Here is a 22590-nt window from a genome sequence, read left to right as displayed (position 1 = left end):
TTCCATCTGGATACACGATAGGATATGGGCCCTCGGAAATAAATGCCACATGGCTGCGCACCATGGTACTCTTCAATATGCTCGTCTCACAGAGGGACGAGGAAAAGCCGGTCAAAGACAAAAATTTAAACTTGTTCTAGTTGCTGTTAGTGGCAACGGCGGGTAATTGTCCGGGGAATTTAACGTCCACCGGTCATATAAAGCGGGTCCAGCTATGACGACGACGCTGGACGGTTGTCACTTAGGAGGCAAATTGATCATATCAACAGTTGACTAAATGCATGTATGTAAAGCTGTATAGACAAGATCCGATGAGATCCCGTAAGATCAAAGGAGATCTGATCGAGATTCCCTGGTAGGTGCATAGTGCCACGGAGAATTTATTGACATGACAAGACTGGTACCAGTTGAACGAACCCCCTAATTGAGCTTGCTCGTGCACCTTTCAGGGGTATCATGAAATAAATTGCAAGTCCTTCTAGTATAGTCCTAGTGGTAGTGAAGAGAAACGACTAGGCAGACTATATCGACTTTCGCGGAACAGATATATATTAACGGAGTACTCCGGCGCAGTTATTTTTGGTTGATCGACACATATTTAATATGAGACCTAATCTGGTATGAGATGCACGGAGATTAGAGATCAGAGAAGTCTAGTCATTGAGCCAAGCAAGGTGTTTGGCAGATATGTTAGGTATTTCGCAGATTAGAACTCGAACAGCGAGAGGTTTGTGGGTAAACATTGAAGAGATGATGTTTCTGATAGATCAATGACCGCGTCACTCAGCCACTTGCGATGCTGAGTAATGGGGAGAGAGATTCTCAGGCAGTGAGGCTCCCCACGTGGAAACCAGTCCGGTCTAGGTTAGCGCAAAGATACTGACTGACGCTAATCCTAGAAAAGCAAGCGGTGTTCAAAAACACATCAATATCAAACGACGAGCCACTTGGCGCTTGAGCTTAAAATGATATTATTTCCCCATTTTTTGGCACGCACAACCGCCTCTCTGTGCCCTAAATCCAGGGATTACAACGTCTCTACGGACTAGGACCGAGGCTCGGAGCTTTTTCTTGAAAGTTCTTGGAAGGCGGTCCACGTGCCTTCCTTGAGTTCACCCACAACCCATGAATAGGGTTCCGTTTCACCACCAAAGTCACTTGCACGTTAGTGCTTTCACTGCAACCAACTACATCCAGGCGAGATGGCGCCTAGAACTCAAAACGAGTCAGGACTTCTCGCCTCCGTAGCCACGAGAAAACCCCTTCCAGCTAAGATGAGAACCCCATCTTCGTCCCTCCAAGGCTCTAAGCGACATGGCGTCAAGCTGGGCGCGGGAGACGCACAGGGTCGTCGGCTCCTCTGAGTCAGGAGAAGCGGCATTCCAAATTCTCCGTCGCTAGGTGATTGGAGAGGAGTGGTGGGCATCGGCAGATGATTCCCAACTGGTGTCTCAGATCCGGCTTCAAGTGGACCGGGCAGTAGGATCCACTCTAATCTAAGTTTCTACCGGACGGATGCAGTCCTGCATCCGATCGCCCAGCCAGCCATGCCCCCTCGGATTGGTCCCCTCCTCGTGGAAACGCCCGTGTCTCACTGAACCCACGGTCCTAATGCAAAATGGATCGCGCACACTTCCGCCAGTGCAAGGCATGTTCATCCACAAAATCAAGCTGCGTCACTTCGGGACGCAAACCCAACTCGTCCATTTAATCGATACGCTCAGAGTTCTCCATCACAACGATCGCTGGACGAACCGGGAGTCTGGACCACACATATACTGGGAAGGGAACTCGGGCCAAGCACGCCCCCGTGTGAAAAAAAAGCTTGCTCCTGACGAATATCGACTGGTGTTTCGAAATCCACATGGCGTAGATGCCGAGGGAGATTGATTATAAAGGGTGACCGGGAGAAATCCCTTTTCCGCCGACTGGCTTCCCCGTTTGCCTGTTGCCTCTGTCCTGGGATGTTACTCCTCTGAGTTACATCCCACATCATAATGAAGATACATCAGTTGTTATTCACGATATTGGCAGCATTGACGGTGTCTGTGTTCGCCGTGTCGTCGAATGGCACAGAATTTCCAGAGTGTGCGGTAAGTGGGATTCTCTCTCGGGGGTTCCGCTTTCATTGACCAAGTCCCCAGGTGTCTTGCTTGCACCAAGAATCTCCAAATTGCACCATAACCGATGCTTCATGTGTATGCACCGGCGATGCCAGCAAGTCATCGCTAGTGACTTGCGCATTGTCTAACTGCAGTGCACTGGAATACTATAGTGAGCATCCAGCTACACTTTACTCACACTGTCGTTCATGCATGCCTAACATTTCGCAGTCACGAGGCATTTGTATGAATTGGAATGCGACCAACCCATCAAGAAGGGGCCCCCTCTCGTTGATCCCTCCACCCTTGCACCTGCTATCCTTGCCACGATATTCTTCTTCATCCGGATAGCGGCGAAGGTCGCAAATCTCGCTGGTGGTTGGGGACTTGACGACTATACTGTCACGATCGCATGGGTAAGCAATCTTGCAGTACCTGGCACCGTTATGATTCTAACAGCTAGTAGGTACTGGGAGTTGGCTTATTTGTCGTCAATACATACAGTAAGTCACCATCTTTCCACACACTGGCATGAGGCATGATCTAACAAAACAGTGATCAAATATGGATTCGGAATGAACACCTGGGATATCTTACCCTTCCACCACGTCACATTAGTCTTCCAGTATTTCGAAGGATTGGCGATGATGTACAAGATCCAAATCTCGCTCTGCAAGATATCCGTCCTACTCTTCCTGCTGCGAATCTTCCAGTCCCGTGTTTTCCGCATATGCGCATACATCCTCATCGGCATTAACGCCGCCATCGGTATCACGTTCGCCCTCGTGGATTTGCTTCGATGCATGCCAGTCCATCTGGACTGGGACTCTTGGACCGGGGAATATGAAGGGGTCGGCACATGCATTAATTTCATCGCGGCAATTTTAGTCCACTGCCTTGTCAACATTTTCGTCGACGTCGTCATCGTCCTCCTACCGATCTACGAAGTGAGCAAGCTGCAGCTGCCATGGATGAAGAAGATCACTGTGGCACTGATGTTCATGATGGGTCTCATGTAAGCACAACCTATTCATGCACTGCGTTTTCGCCTTACTAATAAGACTCTAAGCCTAACCATCATCGCCATCATCCGTGTGGTCGTATTCTGGGAAAACCGTTGGACTACCAACTTGACCGGTACGGCCTCTCAACTCTCAATCATCCCCCACCCCACTCCACTAACTCAATTCTATACAGCTGGTCTCCAACCCCTCATCCACTGGTCCGTCATCGAATCCCAAATCGCGATCATGACGACCTGTCTACCCGCCGCCCGCGCTTTCATAAACCACTACGTTCCAGGTCTTCCCGGCAGCACACAGCGACGGACCTACGACCGAACCAACTCACTCTATCACAACGGGGGTGCCTCCTCGGGGGTAACGAACAGCAAGATCTCCAAGTCAGTCAATATCTCCGTCGATTACACGACACGATCGGAGCGGGATTCGACCAGTGCGGTGCATTTGGTCGAGATGGATGGGAGGTACGAGCGGTTTTAATACATTCATAAATATTTCTTGGTTGGTTATAGAGTATCAGTTTAGTGTTTTCATATGTCTTTTTTTTGATATCCCTTGGGCTAGGCTTTTTGATAATGTTGATACATGAGACTATAAATAGACAGCGAATAGTCAATTTCTGACAAATTTCTTGAACGTTTTTTTGTAGTTCAACATATACACAGAACATGAGTATCCTAAAAATAGTGACCAATGGGATAAATAACCATTCATACTCGTCTACACATTATCCTAGCATCGTAACTATTTCCACATGAGACATATACACCCATTGACCACCTTTCAACCAACAAAGCACCATGGAGTCTAAGGCAAAGAGAGGAACAGCTCCCTCATCAAGGGGTAATTGGGCGTACCCAAACCACTAGCGGGATCCCATCTGTAGTCATAAATTAGCACACTAATTTTACCACAATCAAATACTCAGCACTTACCCCTGAATAGCACTAAACCCATACGTTCCACATCCAGCATTAGTACCATTAGTGATATCATTCAGCACCTGCGGATAGGCATAAAGCACGGGGTTCACAAATCCGATGGGCCCCTTGCCGATGGCGAAGCGTTCCTCGTTAAGCTGCAAACAGTTGTCAGCATCATCATCCCCAGATTAACCCCCAACCAATAAAAATAGTAAACGTACCAAAGTAAGAACTGACGCAAACAAAGGCGACGCCAAACTCGACCCATACCAATGATAATCGTACCCATCCATATAAGCTCTGAAATGGGCTCCATTGGCCGAAACATCCGGATAAGCGCGACCAAGACGATTATAGAGGCCCTTGGTCGTGTTAACATCGACCTCAAACTCCGAATAGTAAGGGTACGACAAATTTGCAGTCTGGAAGTACTGCTCCACAGCAGCATACTGATACGCGGGCTGGGGGAAGTAGTTCGAAAATCCACCGGAGGTGCTGAAGTTACTTGCGGTCCCGCCGAGGTTGACGTGCATAACGCTCTCGCTGTCGTTGACGGTCTGGTAGCCGTACAGCATGGTGCCGCCGACGGAGGTAACGTAGGGACAGTTGGAGGGGTACTGAGGGTTGAAGATCTTGCCCTCTGGGCCGAGACAGCCGTTCTCGTCGCCGTCGCCGGCGAAAGATGCGACGCCGTAGTCGCCCGACGCGAAGAGGATGGAGTGGCCCTGTAGACCGAGTTTCATGAACTCGTTGCATTGCCGCTTGGTGTAGCTGACGGGGAGGTCGGCTTCGGATTGGCCGTAGGAGGCGCTGATTACGTTCGTGGGCTTGTAGACGCCGCATTGGAGTTTTCCTGTCGTGGGTTAGGGTGGGTTTTGTTTGAGGGAAAAGGTGGTGTAGGATGGTACCTTTGTAGCCGCCGGGGCGGGGGTCGGGGTATACGGGGTCGATCGACGGGTCATCGCCGGTCTCGCCGTAGGCACTGTAAGTGCAGTAGGACTGGAGCTGTTAGCGGCGTGAGGCTGGAGATTGGGTGTGGACTTACACCGTCGAGAGCATCGAGGAAGGTGTTGAATAGGTTGGTTGTGTCGACCTCGACCGGTTCGTAGAGTTGGTCGTCAACCTGGTAGAGGGTAACTTGTTGAGGATAGAGGAGGGAGTAGCTTCACAATATCAGTAAGGGGCTGATAGTATAATGTGGGGCTAACTCACGCCATGTCGATATCAATGTCGGATTCACCTGTGTTCAGGGAGCTCCATGAAGGCACCGAGTAATTGGCGCCATCGATCAGGGCCGGAATGGGATAGGTACCCTGGGGAACCCAGGGCGCATACTCCTTGTAGAAGAGGTCGAGGTCAGACTTGGCAAAGTAGTCACCCTGCTCGTACAGACCGAGGCTGTTGTTCGGGGTCGCTGTCTTAGCGTCGGGGATCTGGTACAAGGCCTTGATGCATGAAGGGGTAATGTTGTAACCACAGCCGCGGAGGTCTTCAGGCAGGAACTTGGCCTTGCTAGGAAGTGTCTGCGAGCCTTGAGCAGCAGACTTGGCCTTGGAGGAGTGAGATAGTTGGGAGGCACGCTTGACTTTCTTGGTCCTCTTCACGACTTGGGTGAGCTTCACTCCAGGGGTGACGTAGTCGATGTGTTTCTGGATGTGTTCGGGCACGTGGTATCTAGATCCTAATTAACAATTGCTTGAACAAGTGGCAAGGAATTCAGCTTACTGGTCGCATCCGACTCTGATCTTAGCACTTCGGTCACTCTCGTGCTCGTGAAATTCCGTCATGAATAGCCTCTCGGCTTCATGGGCGTAGGCGTCAAAGGCGAGCCAGCCCTTGTTGTCGGAGTGCACCACCCGTGACGGATGAATACCAGAGGCGACGAGCCATTCTCTCACAGCCTCGACAGCCTCTTCGGATGGCTGAAAGATGTCGTGCACCTCGTCTGCCGACCAGTACTGACCGTACTTGGAAGACTTGGGGTCCGAGCTGTGCAACAATTATAAAAGTAAGCTTCATTCTTCACAATTCTTCATCGATTTCAAGACCACAATGACAGAATGGAATGTCAGTCGAGACTCACACTTCCATCAGAAAATCGTAACCCTTGTCCAAGTTGTTCTGGGCAAGGCCAATGCGCACAGGCAGGACCGCATCGCTCTTAACGCGCGCACCCTTCACCCAATCGGATGCGGGCTTGTGACGTTTCTCGTGCAGAACATGCTTGATGGACGTCGGAATGGCATCGGACAAGACCGCAATGGCCAAAGCCAGGGCAAGCTGACGGACCAACATGCTGAGATTGAATGTGCGCAATTGTAACCAGACACAATGGCTGATGGCCGACAGGTCGCGACGGCAGATTTAAATAACAACGCCGCAGAGCTCCGGAAGTGGGCCCCTTGCAGTGAGGGACGATGCGAGAATTAATTGCGACATCCGACCTGCTGTTCTCACCGCCGCTAGCAATATATCGTCCATGGTTTCATTGGAGGAGAGGCAAGTTTGCCGTTGCGATGGTGCCTGGATGGACGGTGTCGAGGCGGTCTTGCGATTGCGGGGGTGTCCACCGCGTCTCCAGTTGCTGATAGGCACTGGTCAGCCCACGGAAAGCTCCTCTGCAACTTATCGGCTGCGTCTCTCCATGGTCTTCCCACGCTACCGAGGAACTAATGCCGTCGCGTCGGTTAGTCCTGGTGTTATCGGGCACTAGCCGGGCGAGGTTGGCAGCTATTCGTCAATGAAAGATTAGGGCCACCGGGGGAGCATCGGAGAACCGACTGAGCTGCCGTGATAAGCCTTCGCCGGATGCCACCGCGCTTCCGCCGGCCAGCTGATTTCTATTTCTTGTTCTCTGTGGTCCTAATCGCTCACCTATCTGACTGGGCTGGTGAGTCTTTCATTGCCTGAAAGGCTAATCTCACACATTGCTGAGGTCTTTCCAAGATCGCTTGTTGAACTTGTTAGATGCCTAGCGGATACGTGGGTCGCCGCGGATAAAACGGCCGTGGCTACGAGACACGCGAGACCGACAGTATGCGTGTCTGAGACTTGCGATATCTCTCATTCTTGTGTCACCCACGGCTACGCCGACGAATGAAAAACTCTGGAGGGTTAACCCCAGTGCAGTGTAATTGTCTCTGAGTCTCATGAAGCCTCGATTCTAGACACAACGGCCTGTCTTTATCACCAGTCTACATCGTTGTATCGTTTGCACTCAATCAATATCCAGCAATTGCCTGGTAAACACACCCTGAGGATCCCATTCTCTCTTGAGCTGTCGAAGCTTTTTCAGCCGAGCCTCTCCCCGATACCGTCGCTGGATTGGTCCCGTCCGAGTCGCATTCTGGAAGTCGATGTACCGTGTTTCGTCCGGGCCCCGCATCAGAGCAACGCACTCATCGTTGTATTGGTCGACCTTGCGTCTGTTCTTCTCATCTGTATGCCAGATAATGTTGACCCTTGAATACACTCACAATTAGCGTCGCAACTACAAAAGGAGCCAAGAAAACCTACTGCCAGTAGCGGATATCATGCGACGACATGGCCGACTCCTTCTCGGGCGCCTTAACCGGTCGCGAGTCCCACTGTAAGTTGAAGGCTGAATTTATGGCATCAGGACACTCATGGGTCAATTTCTTCCAGACTTCGATGGCCTGCATGAATCCGTCGATACGATATTCATGCAGCCCTACGATCCCGAACCTCTTGAAGTCACCTTTGGCGCATAGCGCTTCTCGCTCATCATTGACGTTCTGGATAGGTAGATCTCTGCCCATTGTAGCGGCTGGCTGAATGTCATACAAAGCTTTGAACGGCACTTCCGGGGCCTCATCGCCGGTATAACGGGCGGAAATCACCAGGGATGGAACACGCGCGGGAGGCGGGGCAATGATCATCATGAGGCCCGCCGTCGCGTGTTGGGGATCATTCATGATTTGCTTCATGACTCGAGCCACCTCCACCGCCCGATCAAGTGGAAAGATAAAGGCCCCCACCCATATCAAGCCCTGTCGTTTCCGCAGTAGCGACAAAGAGTGCGCACGAACCGTGAGCTGAGTGACCAGGCCGAAGAATTGACCAGCTCCTTTCAATGCCCAGAGCAGATCCGGGTGCGTCCCCTCTGTAACTTCGATCAGCTCCCCCTTTGCTGTGATTACACGCGCCGCCAAAATCTGATCCGATCCGAAGCCGGTGATGGAATTGGTGATCGAGCCCCCGCCACCAAGCAGGTACGGGATGGCACCAACGCTGTTGCCATTCCCAAGTGCTGTGTGAATTGACCGTGTTAGGATAGACGTCAAATATGTCGGAGCGAGCAATAATAGAGGTTCATTTATACCGGTGAAAAAACCCGCTTCTGCTAGACGCACAGACACTTCCTTGGCCAGAACACCTCCAATCACGGTTGCTGTTTGCGCATCCGCATCGACACGAACTTCAGAATGCAAACTGAGATCAATAATGATTCCCTCTGAACCAATGGTTGACCAGGGACTATGACCGCCGCTTTTCGGCACGAATGGAATGTTTGACTTGAGAGCCCATTGCACCTATGCCCAGTGTTAATGGCTGATATCAACGTCCGTGTACTTGCAAGGCTCATCTTACCGTCTTCAAACAGTCATCCTCTGTGCGAGGAAGAACAATGGCAGCCGGAACTTTCCGGTCGATATCAGTCCATCGAGCTAAGCGTTGCTGAAACCGTGCATCATTCGGGTCGTGCAAAATCTCACAGTCGGCGGCCACGGCGCCTTGGAGAACTGGAATTTGAGACAGGACGTGGTCGGACATGGTCATGCGGTGGCTGCACAACCTCCAAGATAAGTTGATAAGTGGTAGTTCATTCGATGGAGGGGTACGAGGGTCGACATGGATGTAGATGTAGGCAGACCCCTCCAGCAGCTTGGTAAGCTTGGGGGCCAAGACCCACGTCAGCTTGCCTTGCTAAGCCGTAAGCTTACTGAGAAGTGACAGAATATCCATCACTCTTGGCGCCTCTTTCCAGCGTTTCTACGTCAAGTCGACAAAGAACATAGCGTTTAGACTGATATTGTGGGGTTGTATTGTAGCAAGGGTTGTCGATCTCGGTCAGAGGGACGTCATAAGGCAACCCATATTGAGGTCCGAACACGAGTCCAATGACTACCATGCCACGATCTAGACTAGACGCAGCATCTATTATCGATTAGATTAGAGCTAAATTGTGCAGGTACGACCAGGGGAGTGAGATATCATGCTGTCAGCAACTGCAGGTTCTCGGCTGACACTAACCGGTCCCCCACCAAGACTGGCTTTGGACGCGGGGTGTCAGACGGAGAGAAGAAGTTTCAGAAGGGTGGAAGGAACACCCGCGCAAGTACCTGTAGCTAAGCGATGACAATCGTGATAATTACATATACTCGGATGCTAGTGAAGTAGATGGATAATAGGAGAAGATTAATTAAAAAGGAGCGAGTCGATGGGATGCCGGTTTGGGGGCAGGAATGGGTGGGATGGCCCGATTCGGCCTGTTCGATGCCTTATGGATGCCTTGCGCTTCTACTTTCTTTCTCTCATCCCTCATGTTTCTTCGAATAAATATATGCATCTATAAGTTTGACGTTGTAATTTTATTTCAGGGCGAAAGATTTCCCGAGGCGCACATGAACTTCCATCAAGAGGAAAATCCGTGAGGTCTCAGGGAGTGAGCCTTTGAAATACTCACTCACCTTACAACAGGGAGCAGGTATGTACTGGGGACATCTCAAGTCATCTTCTGATCTAGGTTACTACTTAATCAATCACCATATTAAATCTGGATGTAATAAGGTTATTGGGCCTGTCCATCATTGAGAGAAGTTGTTTTCAGTGTCAAGCCCTAGTTTCTGGCCTTTACCCAACCTACCGTTTACTCAGTAGTACATGCGATGATGTTCTTACCCAGCTCGAATTTTTCATTTATTATCCAGTCGCTCGTGACTATGATATAAATAAAAAGGGCAATATGTTCAGTCTCTCTGCAGATCTGCAGGATCGTTGAATCTCCATTTCACCTTCCTTTATTGGTGAGGTTATAAGAAGGCAGTCAGGTGAGCACAAAATGAACTATTATCGAGCAGAATGAACATGGAAATGCGAAGAGCCCATGCTATGCCTTAACCCTTTCCTCGCAAGATCCCTTCCTCTTCAAAGCGTCCACCCTACTGCAGCAATGGCCAGCTCCGTCGGTTAATTTCCTCTAATGGCTTACCCGCCAGGGCGGGGCATGCATGCACCCTAGTAAGTAGCTTCAGCACGACCGCCCACGTCATTGCACGAAGAGAAGATCAGCAGATACAGCCCCCGCTCGGAGAACACTCTGCAGTGACCTGATTCTTCTATTTTCTTTACCAATCACCCTATCAATGAATTAATATCTGTTGTCGGGTGAGTAGTTAGCCGGCCAGCAGTCATAGAATATTGTGTGCACTGTCTTCGGTTAACAAGATAGTCTCGGAGGCAAACGGATTTAGCCAGTAAGTAGCTACTAGAGCGTACAAGATCGTTGTGATCAGCAGTTTATGCTGAAGTAATCCAAGACAGGAGAAACTCTAAGATCCATAGGCGGATAATTTCTCCCCGCAAATATCGCTCAGGCACTCCTCCCCAGTCGGTTATATTGCAAAGCGTGTTGCGTAGACCGACACATGTTTGTCTTGCATTTCCCCGCCTGAAGAACCTGTCAATCAAGGCTTATCCACGGACATGTCCGCGAATTGCAGACAACCGGTCCGGAAAAGGCTTTGCGCTACCGTTCTTATTGGCGACATCCTCAGGAACTGGCTTTGATCATGCGGTCATCATCAGGGGCTTCGGGGATGTGCACTCACTATGCAGAATTCCGGGAAGTCGCATGTAAAGCGTTTATATAAAGGGTCCATGCAGAACACCCTGAGGGGACAAATCGAGCTAACTTCAAGCAGCACCTAGTACAATGCATCTTGGCAACAGCTTGAGACTGCTCTGCCTCGCAGCACCAGGCCTCGCCGCCTCGATTTCTTCTTCTCCTCTATCTACCTCAGGTCGATGGATTGTCGACACGGACGGGAACAATGTCACCTATGCGGGGGTCAACTGGCCCGGTGCTGAGGTGGCCATGTTACCTGAAGGGCTGCAGTATCAATCCATCGAGTACATCGTCAGCAAGATCAAGGATCTAGGCATGAACGTCATTCGCCTTACCTTTGCTATCGAAATGATCGATGACATCTACGAGTCCGGAGCGGACGTACCGATCAAAACGTCCTTGATCAACGCTCTGGGCGAAACAAACGGAACCAAGATCTACGACGATATCGTCAGTAACAACCCACAGTTTGGGGAGAATACTACTCGATTGGAGGTAAGGCGTTTCTGTTAAAACGCATTATATCATGATGTTAACTGTGTCTAGGTCTACGATGCAGTAGCTAATGAATGCTACAACCAAGGAATCTACGTGCATTTGGACAACCATGTCTCCAAAGCCAGTTGGTGTTGCTCGACCACTGACGGAAATGCCTGGTTCGGAGATACCTACTTCAACGTAAGCAACTGGCACAGAGGTTGGAAATATATGGCCGAGCACGTAAGCTACATACCCTTCCCATCATCGGCCTTCAAGCCTAACGCAAGTCCGATACAGGTCAAATCCCTGCCCGCCGTAAAAAGCATCGGCATGCGGAACGAACTTCGCAGCCCTGACGACAACACGACACTTGCAGACGACACCTACAACTGGGAAACATGGTACAGCAACATGGTCGAGAACGCAAACCAAGTTCATTCCGTCAATTCAGACCTACTCCTCTTCTTCTCCGGTCTCAACTACGATGTCACACTCTCACCGATACCGACGGCCTCAGACCTCGGTGACGGCACCGTCTTCAAGAAGAGCGATTTTGACTTTGAAGATAAAATCGTACTAGAGCTTCACAACTATGACTCATCTGCTACAAGCTGCAGTAGTCTATCGTCTAGCTTGTTGAGCGATGGCTTCGATGCCCTAGAGACGGACGACTCGAGCATCGTAAATGTGCTTCCGGTCGTGATGACAGAGTTCGGGTACGAGCAAGATGATTCCACCTATACGGAAGTATATGCCTCATGCCTGAGGGAATGGTTACCTAGCGTTCATGCCGGGTGGATGATTTGGGTGCTTTCGGGCAGTTATTATGTCCGACAGGGATTACAGGATTATGATGAGACATGGGGTAAGTTTACCGTTTCTTATCCTTGCTGTCAGCAGTCCGCGTTAGGTGACTAACTATCATAACCAGGTCTTCTAGATCATACGTGGTCTGGTTGGCGATCAACCGAGGCAATTGATAATGGCATCATTCCTATGGTCAACGCGAGTCTGGGATAGGTTTGGGATACTAACTGATCTCGTCGGTATATCGGTGTCCATGTAACGAAGGGCTTTGAACTTGGTCCTGCGAGAGTCCAGCAATAGCAATCTACTCATCTCCCTTTCACTCTACACAATCAGCATTTCTTATGTAGTATGTATGTAGGTATGTATGTTCGGATTACCCTAATACTAGCACAGCCGGCCTGTTCTTTCAACTACCCTCTTTATTGATTCTCTAAGTTTTAATTATATCTAAGATTCAGAGTGCAAAGGCACTATATCCCGAGAATTACTTATACTCTATTCAATACCAAGAAACTCAGCCCATACAAATCTGCCAAGTCCAATGCCGCCGCACATGCAGTGCATCATGACCAGCCCCAGTGGATTAGGGTTGAACCAGATTCAAGGGGGGCTTTAGAATACCAATAGGAGTACTTGGCAGCTTGATCGGGAATTCAAAGGGGTCCCTCCTAGTAACTTCAGGCTCGCAGGTCTTGTCTACTAATTAAGCCCGAACCTGAGCCGATTTCGAGGGGGCCCGGACGAGCCCTGCCATGTCTAGACAGGCCAAGATAGAAGAATCTACCCATAAGTAGTAAGGCCTAATTGACCTCAGAAAAGGAAAAAGAAAAGTGTAAAAAGTGCACGAAACAGCGGTCTGCGAGCTTGTGACATATGTATGTTGATATTATTTGCCAGTCTGTGTAGGGCTGCTGCGATCGGCAAGCCGGAATACAATAGTTAAAGATCGGCACAATAAGTCATTCCGTAAATCCTCAATCGTGCATATCATTTAGATTAACTATCTACCAATTATATCCCAGGCTCCATGATTCCTTCTTTTAGAAGACAATGGAATCGGAATTAGTTACCGACAAGCTGTTCCAGTCGACCCGGGGCATTTCTGCGCCGTCTCTGAACTCCGTTCCGAGCTGGACTGCAATTTTAGGAGGCCATAGAATTTACTTATAGCATAAATCAGCGAAGAAGTGAGGTATCGGTCGGTATTTCCGATTCTATCAAGTATTGCTTTTTCTTTTATTGGATAGTAGCTATAAATGACTCCCCCTTCCCCCGCGATGCAGCACTAATCATCTCTCTCATCATCTTCTCTACCCTTCTCTTCCCAAGGCCTACCACGGGTCAGGACCAAGCATCTATCCAAACCATCAACATGGCCACTCACACAGCTTCTCCCGCTACTTCCACCGGTAGCTCCGTGACCCGCACCCTTTCCACTTGGCTTGAAGAACTCACCCCGGACTCCATCCCTATCGAGATTCGTACACGAGCCAAATACCAAATCCTCGATGGCTTAGCCTGCGCCCTTCTGGGCGCGCGACTTCCTTGGTCTGTGAAAGCACACAACGCTATCACTGCCATCGAAGGACGCGGCAAATGTACCGTTTTTGGATGAAATGAGGTATACCTTTAATCCCTCCAATGATTCCCAACGCCAAGTATCAGTGGGCATCGACAAAGCTAAGTTACTAACAATTATAATGACAATAGACCCTGACACCCAGTGCTGCCGCCCTTCTCAACAGCACCTTCCTCCAAGGCTTCGAAATAGATGATGTACACGTCGAAGCCCCCATTCATACTTGCTCCGTCGTCCTACCTGCTGTCCTCGCTGCTGCAGAACAAGAGCACAGCTCAAATACCCCCGTCAGTGGCAGTGCCTTGATAACCGCCTTAGTAGCCGGCTACGAAACCGGTCCTCGCGTAGGGCATGCCCTAGGTGGATCGCACATGCTTACAATCGGCTGGCATTCCGGCGCAATCTTTGGCCCTGCTGCATCTGTAGCTGCTGTCTCCAAGATTCTCGGTCTCTCCGCTGCCCAAATTGAAGATGCATTAGGCATAGCATGCACACAGGCCTGTGAACTTATGTCTGCGCAGTTTGAGAGTATGGTCAAACGCATGCAGCATGGATTTGCATCGCGGAGTGGTGTGCTGGCTACATATTTAGCAAAGCAGGGAGTTACTGGGACTAAGGATATTTTTGATTCTTCATCTGGTGGCTTTTTAAAGACATTTTCACATGGAGCGGAATCCGAGCCTAAGTTCTTCCCAGAAGAGGTATGTAAGGGGCTTGGAGAAGTATGGCATTCAGCAAAGACACGGCAGAAGCCGTATCCATTAATGGCGGGTTCGCATTGTACGGTGGATTGTGTTAGGGATTTGCAGGCCAAGTATCCCGCGAAGATGAAAGAGTGGAAGAAGATGGTAAAGATTGAAGCGGAAATGGCCAGAGCAGCCATGAAGAAGGGTGGCTGGACACCGGAGAAGCCAGCTAATGTGACAGGAGCACAGATGTGTGTGCCATATGCAGTGGCATTGCAGGTAGTGGATTGGGAGGTTGTACCAGCGCAATTTGCACCAGGAAAGTTGAATCGTGAGGAGTTGTGGAAGGTGATGGAGATGATAGAGTGTCGAGAGGTTAAAGATTTTGATCATTCATGGGCACAGCGGGTGAGGATTACCTTTGAAGATGGAGAGATACTGGAGACTTATGTTAAAGGCACCAAGAGGGGTGCATCCTGGATTATCAAACGAAGAGGTGCTAGAAAAGTGGCGGGCTGTTACAAAAGGAGTGATCCCACAGTAGAGGCAGAGGAAGATAGAGGAAACAGTGTTGAACTTGGAGGCAGTGGAGGATGTAGTGGCTGTTCGGGGTGAGCTGCTGAGAGGAGAGACAGCGAATGTGCTTCAATAGATGCTGCTTGGTTCCCTACTGGTTAGATCAAAATCTCAGTTACCATTTTCGGACTTGGGTGGCTTCATGACCTTCCCTCAAGAGATGCCCCGACAGACCAGGCTCAAACACGGTGCATTCGATGTCTCGCCCTATGGCTGCTACTGCTCTAGCTGCGGCTGCTGCTCTGCTGGTTCCTCTGCTCCTGGGTCTTACTGAAGTCAACACCAGCTATGTGGACCATAACATCAAAGGCAGTCCCGACCAGTATGACTTCACCACGGGAACCATTGCATTGTGTGGGATACTGCTACAGGCACTCCACTGGAGGGTCATCCTGGCTGGGTTTGGTCAGTCGCCTTCTGAGGTAATGGCCAGCCTCTGGCATCAGGCTTCATTGATAACACTATCAAGCTGTGGAGTGCCTGTGGCGCCACTCTCAAGCACGTCTTGAGAACTGATGGTTTTGTCACTAACATTGAGTTTTCTGAGCACCTGCCGCTATTGACTACCAACATAGGCTCTTTTGATATCCATATTTGCTACAAAGACTTTTATCAAACTCCTCCACAAAAGGGATAGTGGTATCTCTGGGAGCAGATCGATGGGTCACTATTCAAGGTCAAAGAGATCCATGGCTCCCTCCCAATTATCAACCTAGTTCCTCAACGGTTAAAGATGGTATCATCGGATTTGGTAACGCGAGCGGCAGAGTCGCTATAATTGCGTCGAAAGGTAAAATAGAAGGGCTTTATGAAAGCAAGTATTTAAAAAATATAAGTAAAGATAAAGTAGGGATAAAATTGGCTTGTAAAAACAAGTATTCGAAAGAAACAGGAATAAAGATTAAAATAGAGGTAGAAGAGGCCATCAGCGTTTCTTATATACCAGATTCGCAAGGTACTGCACAATTGCATATAATGTAAAGCTCAGTGTTAGGTAGCCCTGACATCATATAACTTCAGAGCCAAACCGACTTTGCTAGATCAGAATAATTCAATATCGATAAACGTTGCCTTCTAAGGATTGCTCCCATAATGCTTCTTCATGTTTGTGTTTTCAAAATAAGCGTGTCATTGGCTCATCCAGCACGTCAAGAACTGTGAAGAAAATAATGCTAGTTCAGAAGGATTACAACGGGTGTCAGGTTTGCGCTTCATATGGATATAATAAATTGATAATAATCTAGAAACAGAAACCTAAGTAATACATATTTGCACAATCCGAAATACCGGCCTTATCTTAGCAACTGTTCCAAACGTCTGAATAGCTGGCTATCATCAATAAGCCAAGAGTACCAGACCTGCAATCGCCAAACCCGTTACTCATCCATTGCCTATTGCTGACAGACCGTGGCTCAGTTAATGTAGCACTTGACAGACTGGACACGGTTGGAGGAGATGCTGTCGCTTCCAGGGGACTGGATGTCGCCAGTGCCACCGCCGTTGCAGCGGTCGGTTCTACAGAGCAAGAAAGAAGCACAAGTCAGCCAGGGATGTCAGCATCATAATACAAAGGAAGAAGAACATACTCCCAAAAGCGGCAACGGTATCCCCGGGGGATGGAGACCGAGTGGACATTGTCGTTGACTGGCTTGTCTTCCAGGTTGACTAGATGCAATCAAAAGATCAGCTATGAAAGCGGAAAAGAGAAAAGAAGGGGTTGGGTAATTGTCACATACAGCAGTCATGCTGGGTCTTGATGGAAATCTTGGTGCAGGTTCCTCCCAAGTTCTGTCCATCGCAGGCCTTGATCTCGATGGTGTCTTGTCTCTGCTCGAGAGCGCCGGGAGCGGCAATGGCGCCGGTGATGGCGGTGGCGAGCATCAGGATGGTAGTAGTGAATTGCATTTTGAATAATTTGGATAGACGAGATAGTATTGAAAGTATGGATAGATAGAGAGGATTGTTGTTGGAAAGCTGTTCTTAGAGAAGCTGTTTGTTGTTGTTGATGATGAGCAGGATACACCATGCCAGGACGCTGTACTTATACCTTTTCCTGGGACTTCTATCTCAAGACTCCAAGACTCTCCCAACTCTACAACATATACAAAAACCAACAATATGCCTTTACTCTGGGGCCAATTTCTGCCTTGTGAGCCTGGAACATGTGGATGAACTGTATGATAGCTACCGAGAGGCATCTTTTACTGGTCTCCTCGTCTGGCCTCCATCATCCGGCCCCAGCATCTGCCCCACAACCCTGGTCTGTGATGGCGCAGCATGAATAGACCAACCAGCCAAGATGTAACATCAGGATTCCTTTGGTCTTCTTCCCTGTCATTGACATCTGCCAAGGCACTCCGCCCCAAGTGATTCTCTTCGTGGAGTGTGGAGGGCCAGAGACCTGCCATCGAGAGATGAAGCACCCCCACAAAGTCAGCTCATCAATGCAGCCGGGTACCTGAATCTAGAAACTTTGAAGCATAGATGAGAGCCTTGTGTCGCAAGGCCTTTACTGCATTGAGTAAATGTGCTGCTCTTATTATCCAAAGAGGGCTAACATGAATCTCAGCGCATTCCAACTTTTCATGTGTCACTCGATGACGGGCCGACGCGCCACATCCACATCCCCTGGCTCTTGGAGAACGAGTTTCAGACTTTAAAACAGTGCCACAGTATATTTCCTAGGGACAGTACAATCGCAATGGTTTCAAAGCTCAGCACAGTACATGACACAACAACACCTAGAGAAAGCATGTTTTATTGTTCCTTGACGAGAATAAAGGCAACAGACTGCAATTCGATGCTGCAGTTTAGGCAGCATAACACATGTAATCGGGCAAGGCTACTAAATCTTGTCGGCCCCATTTTCGGCATATGATGAATGATGAAGCCCGAAAGGATTCTTCAGGATCTCTTCCTCGCCCCACAACCCTGCAGCCAGGAAGGAAGCTAACTTATTTAGGCTGTATAGCTGGATGTTCCTGAGCGGATGATTGGCTTGCCCGGGTACCTGAACCGTGCGTAAGCGGAGATTGCAGGCTGCACTTACCGAAACATTCCATAGGTAGTCTTGCACCCTCTTACCTAAACAGGATATGCTTCTTCTTGGCCTGCATAGGAGTAATGCTGACACCTGTGCATCGAAAAGTAAGCAAAGCCACATGCAGGCACTGTCAGGTACTGAAGCTCTCAATCAAGGACCAATATCTGTCTTGCCTTTGAACCAAAATGCACGCAAGACAGAGCTTTCATCATGCTCAGAATACTATATACAAAAATGCTATAGTACAGTGTGCATAAAAATCGGAAGATCGCTCACCAGTTGAGGGTCTGGAGTATCATCCAGAATTACCAACAGAAATATCCACCATCTCGATGAAACAGACTCAGCCATAATCCTGTCTGTTCCTTACTGTTTAGTCTGGTAGTCGCGAGCCAGTAACCTCGATCTGAGCGTCTTGATCCCTTTGGCTGGGCTCTCTCCTGCCCGATCCTTCGAAGGAATAGCCCGACAGGATCAAGTTCAAGCTGTGCACCAATCATTATCCTCCCCCGTTGTTGGCTATATGGGAAGCCAAGGAACAATCATGCCATAGAAGCTGATCAAATCAGCTTGCTTATGGTCCAGAGGGCAGAAACATTATAGTTCGGATCAACTCCGCGTCAAGTCGGCGCCTTATAACAGAGTCTCCGGTGCGTCCAGGTCATCATTTTCTAAAGCGTTTGAGCAGAGTATTTCACTACCCAACATCCACATCAACTATATCAGAGCTCTCCAATTAAATACGTCATCATGGTAGATACCTGCGGGATTCCTAGGCTCGCCCATGTCTATCAATAGACCGAGTCTGTAAGTATCTAAATTTTGATGCCTGAACCTACATCTTTGGTATTAAGGAACCTATCAACACCTTTGTGGACTGGTGCTCGTAGCCTGAGGACAATATTCTTAACTATTGTCGGTGAATGTGATGAACTGTGATGTATTTTTGGTAACGTAGAGATACTGTGAGTAAAAGGTTAATTCGATACAAGGTAGCTAGGCATTGGAAATATAATTATTATGTAGAGAAAAACCCCTCGTAGAAGACTTGGGGTTGTTTCTAGAACTATCTTATCGCTCCTCAGTCGCTACTGCTTGATACTAGTAGTGGATTTGGCATTAGAGATGATAACCAATTCACACAGTATCATATCCTAAAGAATATGATATATTGCATAAAAACTAGATTGAACCTTTTCTTTATAGGGAATATCATCATTCTCGTCAAGTTAAAGTCTCTGGAACTTAAGGTGTAGTAGTAATATTTTCGGATATGCTCGTGCCAAATATATATATATATATATATCCATAGGGCGCAACTCCAGGGCTCCAAGTCCGTGCGTGACGTCAAACTGAATGTCAGTCTATGTTAAGTAAAAACTTGAAAAGGTGGAAAATAAATACTTTTTTAAATTCTAGAATTAAGATGGTACATGATGTTGTAGAGGAATGACTCCTCAATGGGATAAGTAACTGACTATCGCGTCTGCAACTCCAAAGCGCCAAGACAGACCGTAGAAAGCGTTCTGGTGGTAGTATGTAAATTATACATAGCATACAATCACTATATTTCTTTCATATCTCATTATTACTTATACCAAGATGACAAAGACGCCATGGGTTCGAATATACTCAATCTTTGCGGAGCGCGGCGACATGAGACGGCCAGCTCGGTCGGAGATATTTTGGCAAATACTCGGTAGCTGCTCCGCTCGTTATGTACCGCAAATGACTCGCGGGCTCGTCGGCCCCCGTTGATCTTTTGCGTTCTTAATGTCGAGACTGGGATATTTATGCTGTTTCCAGATGAATTTATGCAGATGTTCATGAATATCTGATTGGGTATCTTATAAGCCGTTTATAATATTATACTCGCGAGTTATCCTGATTCCCTCAACCCCAAAAACGCCGTGAATGTTCGTAAACCAAAAGATACCAAATCATTGAACAGCAACAGTAGGCACTTTTGACCAGTCGCGACACATTCCCAGAACAGTCCGACAGAATTTGCCGTACTCAACTTTCACGTCGAAGGCCCTCCACGATCCCTGTGCCAGGTGCCTCAGGCGCGCGGAAGGGTCAGTGATTGGCTTGGAGCCCATATTGCCATATTTGCCGCGTCCCGGACTATATCATCGTGTCAGTTCTTTGTTTCTATCATCGATCAATGTCTGAGCTCATCATACCTGAATCCAGTAATTGGGAGAATAAGCACATCATCAACCAGCTTGCTCTTCCCTCCGTCCTTCAGACCTGACAGTGCATGCCAGCGTAAACCAGCCACCTCTTCCAGTCTACTCCGCACGACGTCGGTGAAGGCAGCAGGACCGGTAAGTGTGAGCGGATCCAGATTCATAAGCTCTTGTCGAGCAGCTCGTGATTGGAGTGATCCACCGTAGCGGTCGGAGATATCTCCTATCGTTGCTGATAGCCGGTCGATGAATGTCTGCAGGATAGGATGACCCGGGGCCCAGGCAAACGCCCACTGCGTAAGCTGCACGGGCTGCGAGTAGCCCATGCGCCAGTACGTATCGGACCCCTCAGGGCAATCAGCCTCGAGGCCGACAATCGCGCGTACCGGAGCGGTCGAGTTATAGGATGTGCCGGCTCGTGTATCGTTCCAGGCATGCAGATCGGTCGGAGTAATCCATTCGGCAGGTTTGCGAAGCGGTTCGGTATCGATATCGCCATACTGTTCTGATTAGAACGATGTTCCGACCCTCAAAGTTATTCCTGCACCTACCACGCCTCCAATCCATTTGGAAATCACGATGCGAAACACATCTGATCGCTCAACATTGCGCGCCAGATGCGCATAGTGGCTCTCCAGGTCCGGCTCAAAGTGGTGAATAAATTGTTCCATTCCCTCGTCCGTCCACAAAAAGTAGGCCATCTCGCCTTCGGCATTCCGAAGCCATCGCTCGGCACTGTGACGGATGATTTGGGGCCAGGCGTCGATTCTTGTGTTTTTCCAGGTTTGATGTACGATCATGGGAATTGTTGAGTGAGGAAGGTACCCGTCTGGGGAAGCTCGGGCGGCGCTAAGAGCTAGCTCGGCCGCTTCGACAATATTCTTCGGGGGTGGTTTAGATGCGCTGGTCCATTTTGGCGGGATATACCATGCTGTAAGAGAACAATTAGGTCAGTCAGTCAGTTGTGTCTACAGAATTGTGAATGATCGCCTACCTCCTCCCTCGGTATTGTGTGTGTGGACATGGCGATACAGTAGTGGGTACTGATCCTCGAGATCTATCGGCCTAGTATCGAACTTGGTACGTTGCTGGCAGATGCAAATCATCAACACCGCGCCGATAAGGGCGACGATGGCCAAACGCCGCAACCGAGTAGGTGCCATACCGTAAGTTTATCACAGCATTTTCATCCTCCGGAAGACAGATGAGAGAGATATGTAGGATTGATGAGGGGGAAAAGGGGCTCAGCCCCACGTGACGGTAGCCAGGCGCAGCCAGAAGAAGAAGCCTTGGAAAGTTCCGAATTACACTTTTTGTGCTTTTTCAAAAAAACAGTTCACATGTATGGAGTACACTAGTACAAAGTAGTTGGTTACATGTCGAAAAGATTGTGATGTGGCCCACAATAGGATCCGCCATAATTTTGGGGCTACCGCTTCCCCCCCTGGGAAGGTATGAAGCCATACTACATGATCGAAACATTGATCTTCGTTACTTTCTCAGTGATCTGATGGCAGGCAAAAGCATTGACTAGCCATCTATTTCAATTGTGAATGTCATTGCCTTTCTACGACAATCATTCAGCAATAACAAGCCCTTGGAGACGGCCGCGGTGGAAAGCACGCCCGACAAACCAGCCCCCAACACCCACAACACCCGTTGGAGCATAGATACGAATACGAACCCCCTGTTACAAAAGCAGCAGTCCTAGGCTGCTACCTTCGAAACCCCATCCATTAAATCCTGGCGCAGCAAATAAAAACCTCTCTGCCACATCACTGGTATGTTTCAAGGTTCCCCCTGCGTCAATTTGACGTTCCGAAGGGTTGTATCCGTGCAGCTCAGGTCAAGGGGTACAAAGGGCTGAGCAAGAGTTTCCCCGATCGGGAAGAGCATGCGAGGTTACGCTAAACCTTATACAAGACATACTAACCCTGTGTGGCATAGTTGGTATCTTTTAATAACCAATTCACAGCCTGATGAAAGAAATCCTGAATCCTGACTGTGAGTGATCTTCAGTGCAAGGCTGTGACTTAGGGCTGTGTTGAAGGGATCAAATTAAATCTCCTTGAAACGCATATGCCTGTTCTCTCTCACGTTAGATGCAATTGCAAGATGTGTGTTGGGAAGACCGAAAATATGAATTGAGATCCGCAGTGACAGAGGGACTGAAGAGCACAGGACGGTATTGGGGACGAGGGACCAGCCTTGTGTGGCTTGGCACACCCTTCTTCTGTTGATCATGGGCCAAGCGGCTGATCCAGGGTCATTATCACGTGATAGTAGCAAATCCTTACTACCGCTTACAT

General features: G+C 48.9%; 8 protein-coding genes across 8 annotated transcripts; 4 read left to right on the top strand and 4 right to left on the bottom strand.

Annotated features, from left to right (window-relative positions):
• Nucleotides 1–1712: 1712 nt before the first annotated feature.
• On the top strand, nucleotides 1713–3723 carry BO87DRAFT_117431 (CFEM domain-containing protein). Its single transcript, XM_025617926.1, has 6 exons — nucleotides 1713–2093; nucleotides 2145–2274; nucleotides 2334–2518; nucleotides 2569–2605; nucleotides 2658–3117; nucleotides 3172–3723. Exons 1-6 carry the CDS (start codon nucleotides 1998–2000, stop codon nucleotides 3602–3604), a joined length of 1341 nt encoding a protein of 446 aa, XP_025477487.1. The 5' UTR covers nucleotides 1713–1997; the 3' UTR covers nucleotides 3605–3723.
• Nucleotides 3724–3824: 101 nt separating this feature from the next.
• Nucleotides 3825–6794, bottom strand: BO87DRAFT_363950 (S53 family peptidase). The gene is made up of 8 exons (XM_025621718.1): nucleotides 6131–6794; nucleotides 5773–6036; nucleotides 5260–5721; nucleotides 5093–5210; nucleotides 4956–5046; nucleotides 4269–4900; nucleotides 4060–4202; nucleotides 3825–4004 (listed from the first exon to the last, which is right to left on the bottom strand). Exons 1-8 carry the CDS (start codon nucleotides 6340–6342, stop codon nucleotides 3932–3934), a joined length of 1995 nt encoding a protein of 664 aa, XP_025477486.1. The 5' UTR covers nucleotides 6343–6794; the 3' UTR covers nucleotides 3825–3931.
• Nucleotides 6795–7205: 411 nt separating this feature from the next.
• BO87DRAFT_363948 (FAD-binding oxidoreductase) lies at nucleotides 7206–8904 on the bottom strand. Its single transcript, XM_025621717.1, has 4 exons — nucleotides 8659–8904; nucleotides 8390–8600; nucleotides 7564–8317; nucleotides 7206–7508 (listed from the first exon to the last, which is right to left on the bottom strand). Exons 1-4 carry the CDS (start codon nucleotides 8845–8847, stop codon nucleotides 7265–7267), a joined length of 1398 nt encoding a protein of 465 aa, XP_025477485.1. The 5' UTR covers nucleotides 8848–8904; the 3' UTR covers nucleotides 7206–7264.
• Nucleotides 8905–10688: 1784 nt separating this feature from the next.
• BO87DRAFT_339654 (cellulase family protein) lies at nucleotides 10689–12487 on the top strand. The gene is made up of 4 exons (XM_025620631.1): nucleotides 10689–11410; nucleotides 11462–11635; nucleotides 11693–12260; nucleotides 12327–12487. The coding sequence occupies exons 1-4, from the start codon at nucleotides 11003–11005 to the stop codon at nucleotides 12413–12415; spliced, it is 1239 nt and encodes a 412-aa protein (XP_025477484.1). The 5' UTR covers nucleotides 10689–11002; the 3' UTR covers nucleotides 12416–12487.
• A 1090-nt stretch (nucleotides 12488–13577) lies between these two features.
• Nucleotides 13578–15122, top strand: BO87DRAFT_441487 (MmgE/PrpD family protein; the record flags this gene model as incomplete). Its single annotated transcript, XM_025628008.1, has 4 exons — nucleotides 13578–13808; nucleotides 13916–14878; nucleotides 14928–14977; nucleotides 15017–15122. 4 exons carry the CDS (start codon nucleotides 13578–13580, stop codon nucleotides 15120–15122), a joined length of 1350 nt encoding a protein of 449 aa, XP_025477483.1.
• Nucleotides 15123–15255: 133 nt separating this feature from the next.
• On the top strand, nucleotides 15256–15562 carry BO87DRAFT_428245 (uncharacterized protein; the record flags this gene model as incomplete). Its single annotated transcript, XM_025627442.1, has 2 exons — nucleotides 15256–15451; nucleotides 15516–15562. 2 exons carry the CDS (start codon nucleotides 15256–15258, stop codon nucleotides 15560–15562), a joined length of 243 nt encoding a protein of 80 aa, XP_025477482.1.
• Nucleotides 15563–16335: 773 nt separating this feature from the next.
• BO87DRAFT_378648 (uncharacterized protein) lies at nucleotides 16336–17025 on the bottom strand. The gene is made up of 3 exons (XM_025623846.1): nucleotides 16783–17025; nucleotides 16633–16711; nucleotides 16336–16561 (listed from the first exon to the last, which is right to left on the bottom strand). The coding sequence occupies exons 1-3, from the start codon at nucleotides 16949–16951 to the stop codon at nucleotides 16459–16461; spliced, it is 351 nt and encodes a 116-aa protein (XP_025477481.1). The 5' UTR covers nucleotides 16952–17025; the 3' UTR covers nucleotides 16336–16458.
• Nucleotides 17026–19740: 2715 nt separating this feature from the next.
• Nucleotides 19741–21562, bottom strand: BO87DRAFT_417804 (alpha-1,6-mannosyltransferase). Its single transcript, XM_025626838.1, has 4 exons — nucleotides 21276–21562; nucleotides 20833–21212; nucleotides 20276–20781; nucleotides 19741–20216 (listed from the first exon to the last, which is right to left on the bottom strand). Exons 1-4 carry the CDS (start codon nucleotides 21442–21444, stop codon nucleotides 20030–20032), a joined length of 1242 nt encoding a protein of 413 aa, XP_025477480.1. The 5' UTR covers nucleotides 21445–21562; the 3' UTR covers nucleotides 19741–20029.
• Between the last annotated feature and the right edge of the window lie 1028 nt (nucleotides 21563–22590).

This window comes from Aspergillus neoniger (assembly GCF_003184625.1).
Source record: "Aspergillus neoniger CBS 115656 unplaced genomic scaffold BO87scaffold_26, whole genome shotgun sequence".
NCBI lineage: Eukaryota > Fungi > Ascomycota > Eurotiomycetes > Eurotiales > Aspergillaceae > Aspergillus > Aspergillus neoniger.
Note: the sequence above shows the minus strand (reverse complement) of the source record. Positions and strands in the feature narration are given on the sequence as shown.

Coding starts and splice junctions, on each gene's coding strand:
- BO87DRAFT_363950 (XM_025621718.1), bottom strand. CDS start 6,342: ATGTTGGTCCGTCAGCTTGCCCTGGCTTTGGCCATTGCGGTCTTGTCC. Junction 5,722..5,772: donor ATCAGAGTCGGATGCGACCA/GTAAGCTGAATT, acceptor ATTAGGATCTAG/ATACCACGTGCCCGAACACA. Junction 4,901..4,955: donor CCGCCCCGGCGGCTACAAAG/GTACCATCCTAC, acceptor AACCCACGACAG/GAAAACTCCAATGCGGCGTC.
- BO87DRAFT_378648 (XM_025623846.1), bottom strand. CDS start 16,951: ATGCAATTCACTACTACCATCCTGATGCTCGCCACCGCCATCACCGGC. Junction 16,712..16,782: donor CAAGACCCAGCATGACTGCT/GTATGTGACAAT, acceptor GATTGCATCTAG/TCAACCTGGAAGACAAGCCA. Junction 16,562..16,632: donor TACCGTTGCCGCTTTTGGGA/GTATGTTCTTCT, acceptor CTTGCTCTGTAG/AACCGACCGCTGCAACGGCG.
- BO87DRAFT_117431 (XM_025617926.1), top strand. CDS start 1,998: ATGAAGATACATCAGTTGTTATTCACGATATTGGCAGCATTGACGGTG. Junction 2,519..2,568: donor ATACTGTCACGATCGCATGG/GTAAGCAATCTT, acceptor AACAGCTAGTAG/GTACTGGGAGTTGGCTTATT. Junction 2,606..2,657: donor ATTTGTCGTCAATACATACA/GTAAGTCACCAT, acceptor CTAACAAAACAG/TGATCAAATATGGATTCGGA.
- BO87DRAFT_363948 (XM_025621717.1), bottom strand. CDS start 8,847: ATGACCATGTCCGACCACGTCCTGTCTCAAATTCCAGTTCTCCAAGGC. Junction 8,601..8,658: donor AGGATGACTGTTTGAAGACG/GTAAGATGAGCC, acceptor CACTGGGCATAG/GTGCAATGGGCTCTCAAGTC. Junction 7,509..7,563: donor CATGATATCCGCTACTGGCA/GTAGGTTTTCTT, acceptor AGTGTATTCAAG/GGTCAACATTATCTGGCATA.
- BO87DRAFT_339654 (XM_025620631.1), top strand. CDS start 11,003: ATGCATCTTGGCAACAGCTTGAGACTGCTCTGCCTCGCAGCACCAGGC. Junction 11,636..11,692: donor GGAAATATATGGCCGAGCAC/GTAAGCTACATA, acceptor AGTCCGATACAG/GTCAAATCCCTGCCCGCCGT. Junction 12,261..12,326: donor GGATTATGATGAGACATGGG/GTAAGTTTACCG, acceptor TATCATAACCAG/GTCTTCTAGATCATACGTGG.
- BO87DRAFT_417804 (XM_025626838.1), bottom strand. CDS start 21,444: ATGGCACCTACTCGGTTGCGGCGTTTGGCCATCGTCGCCCTTATCGGC. Junction 20,782..20,832: donor CCAAATGGATTGGAGGCGTG/GTAGGTGCAGGA, acceptor TAATCAGAACAG/TATGGCGATATCGATACCGA. Junction 20,217..20,275: donor CTCCCAATTACTGGATTCAG/GTATGATGAGCT, acceptor ACGATGATATAG/TCCGGGACGCGGCAAATATG.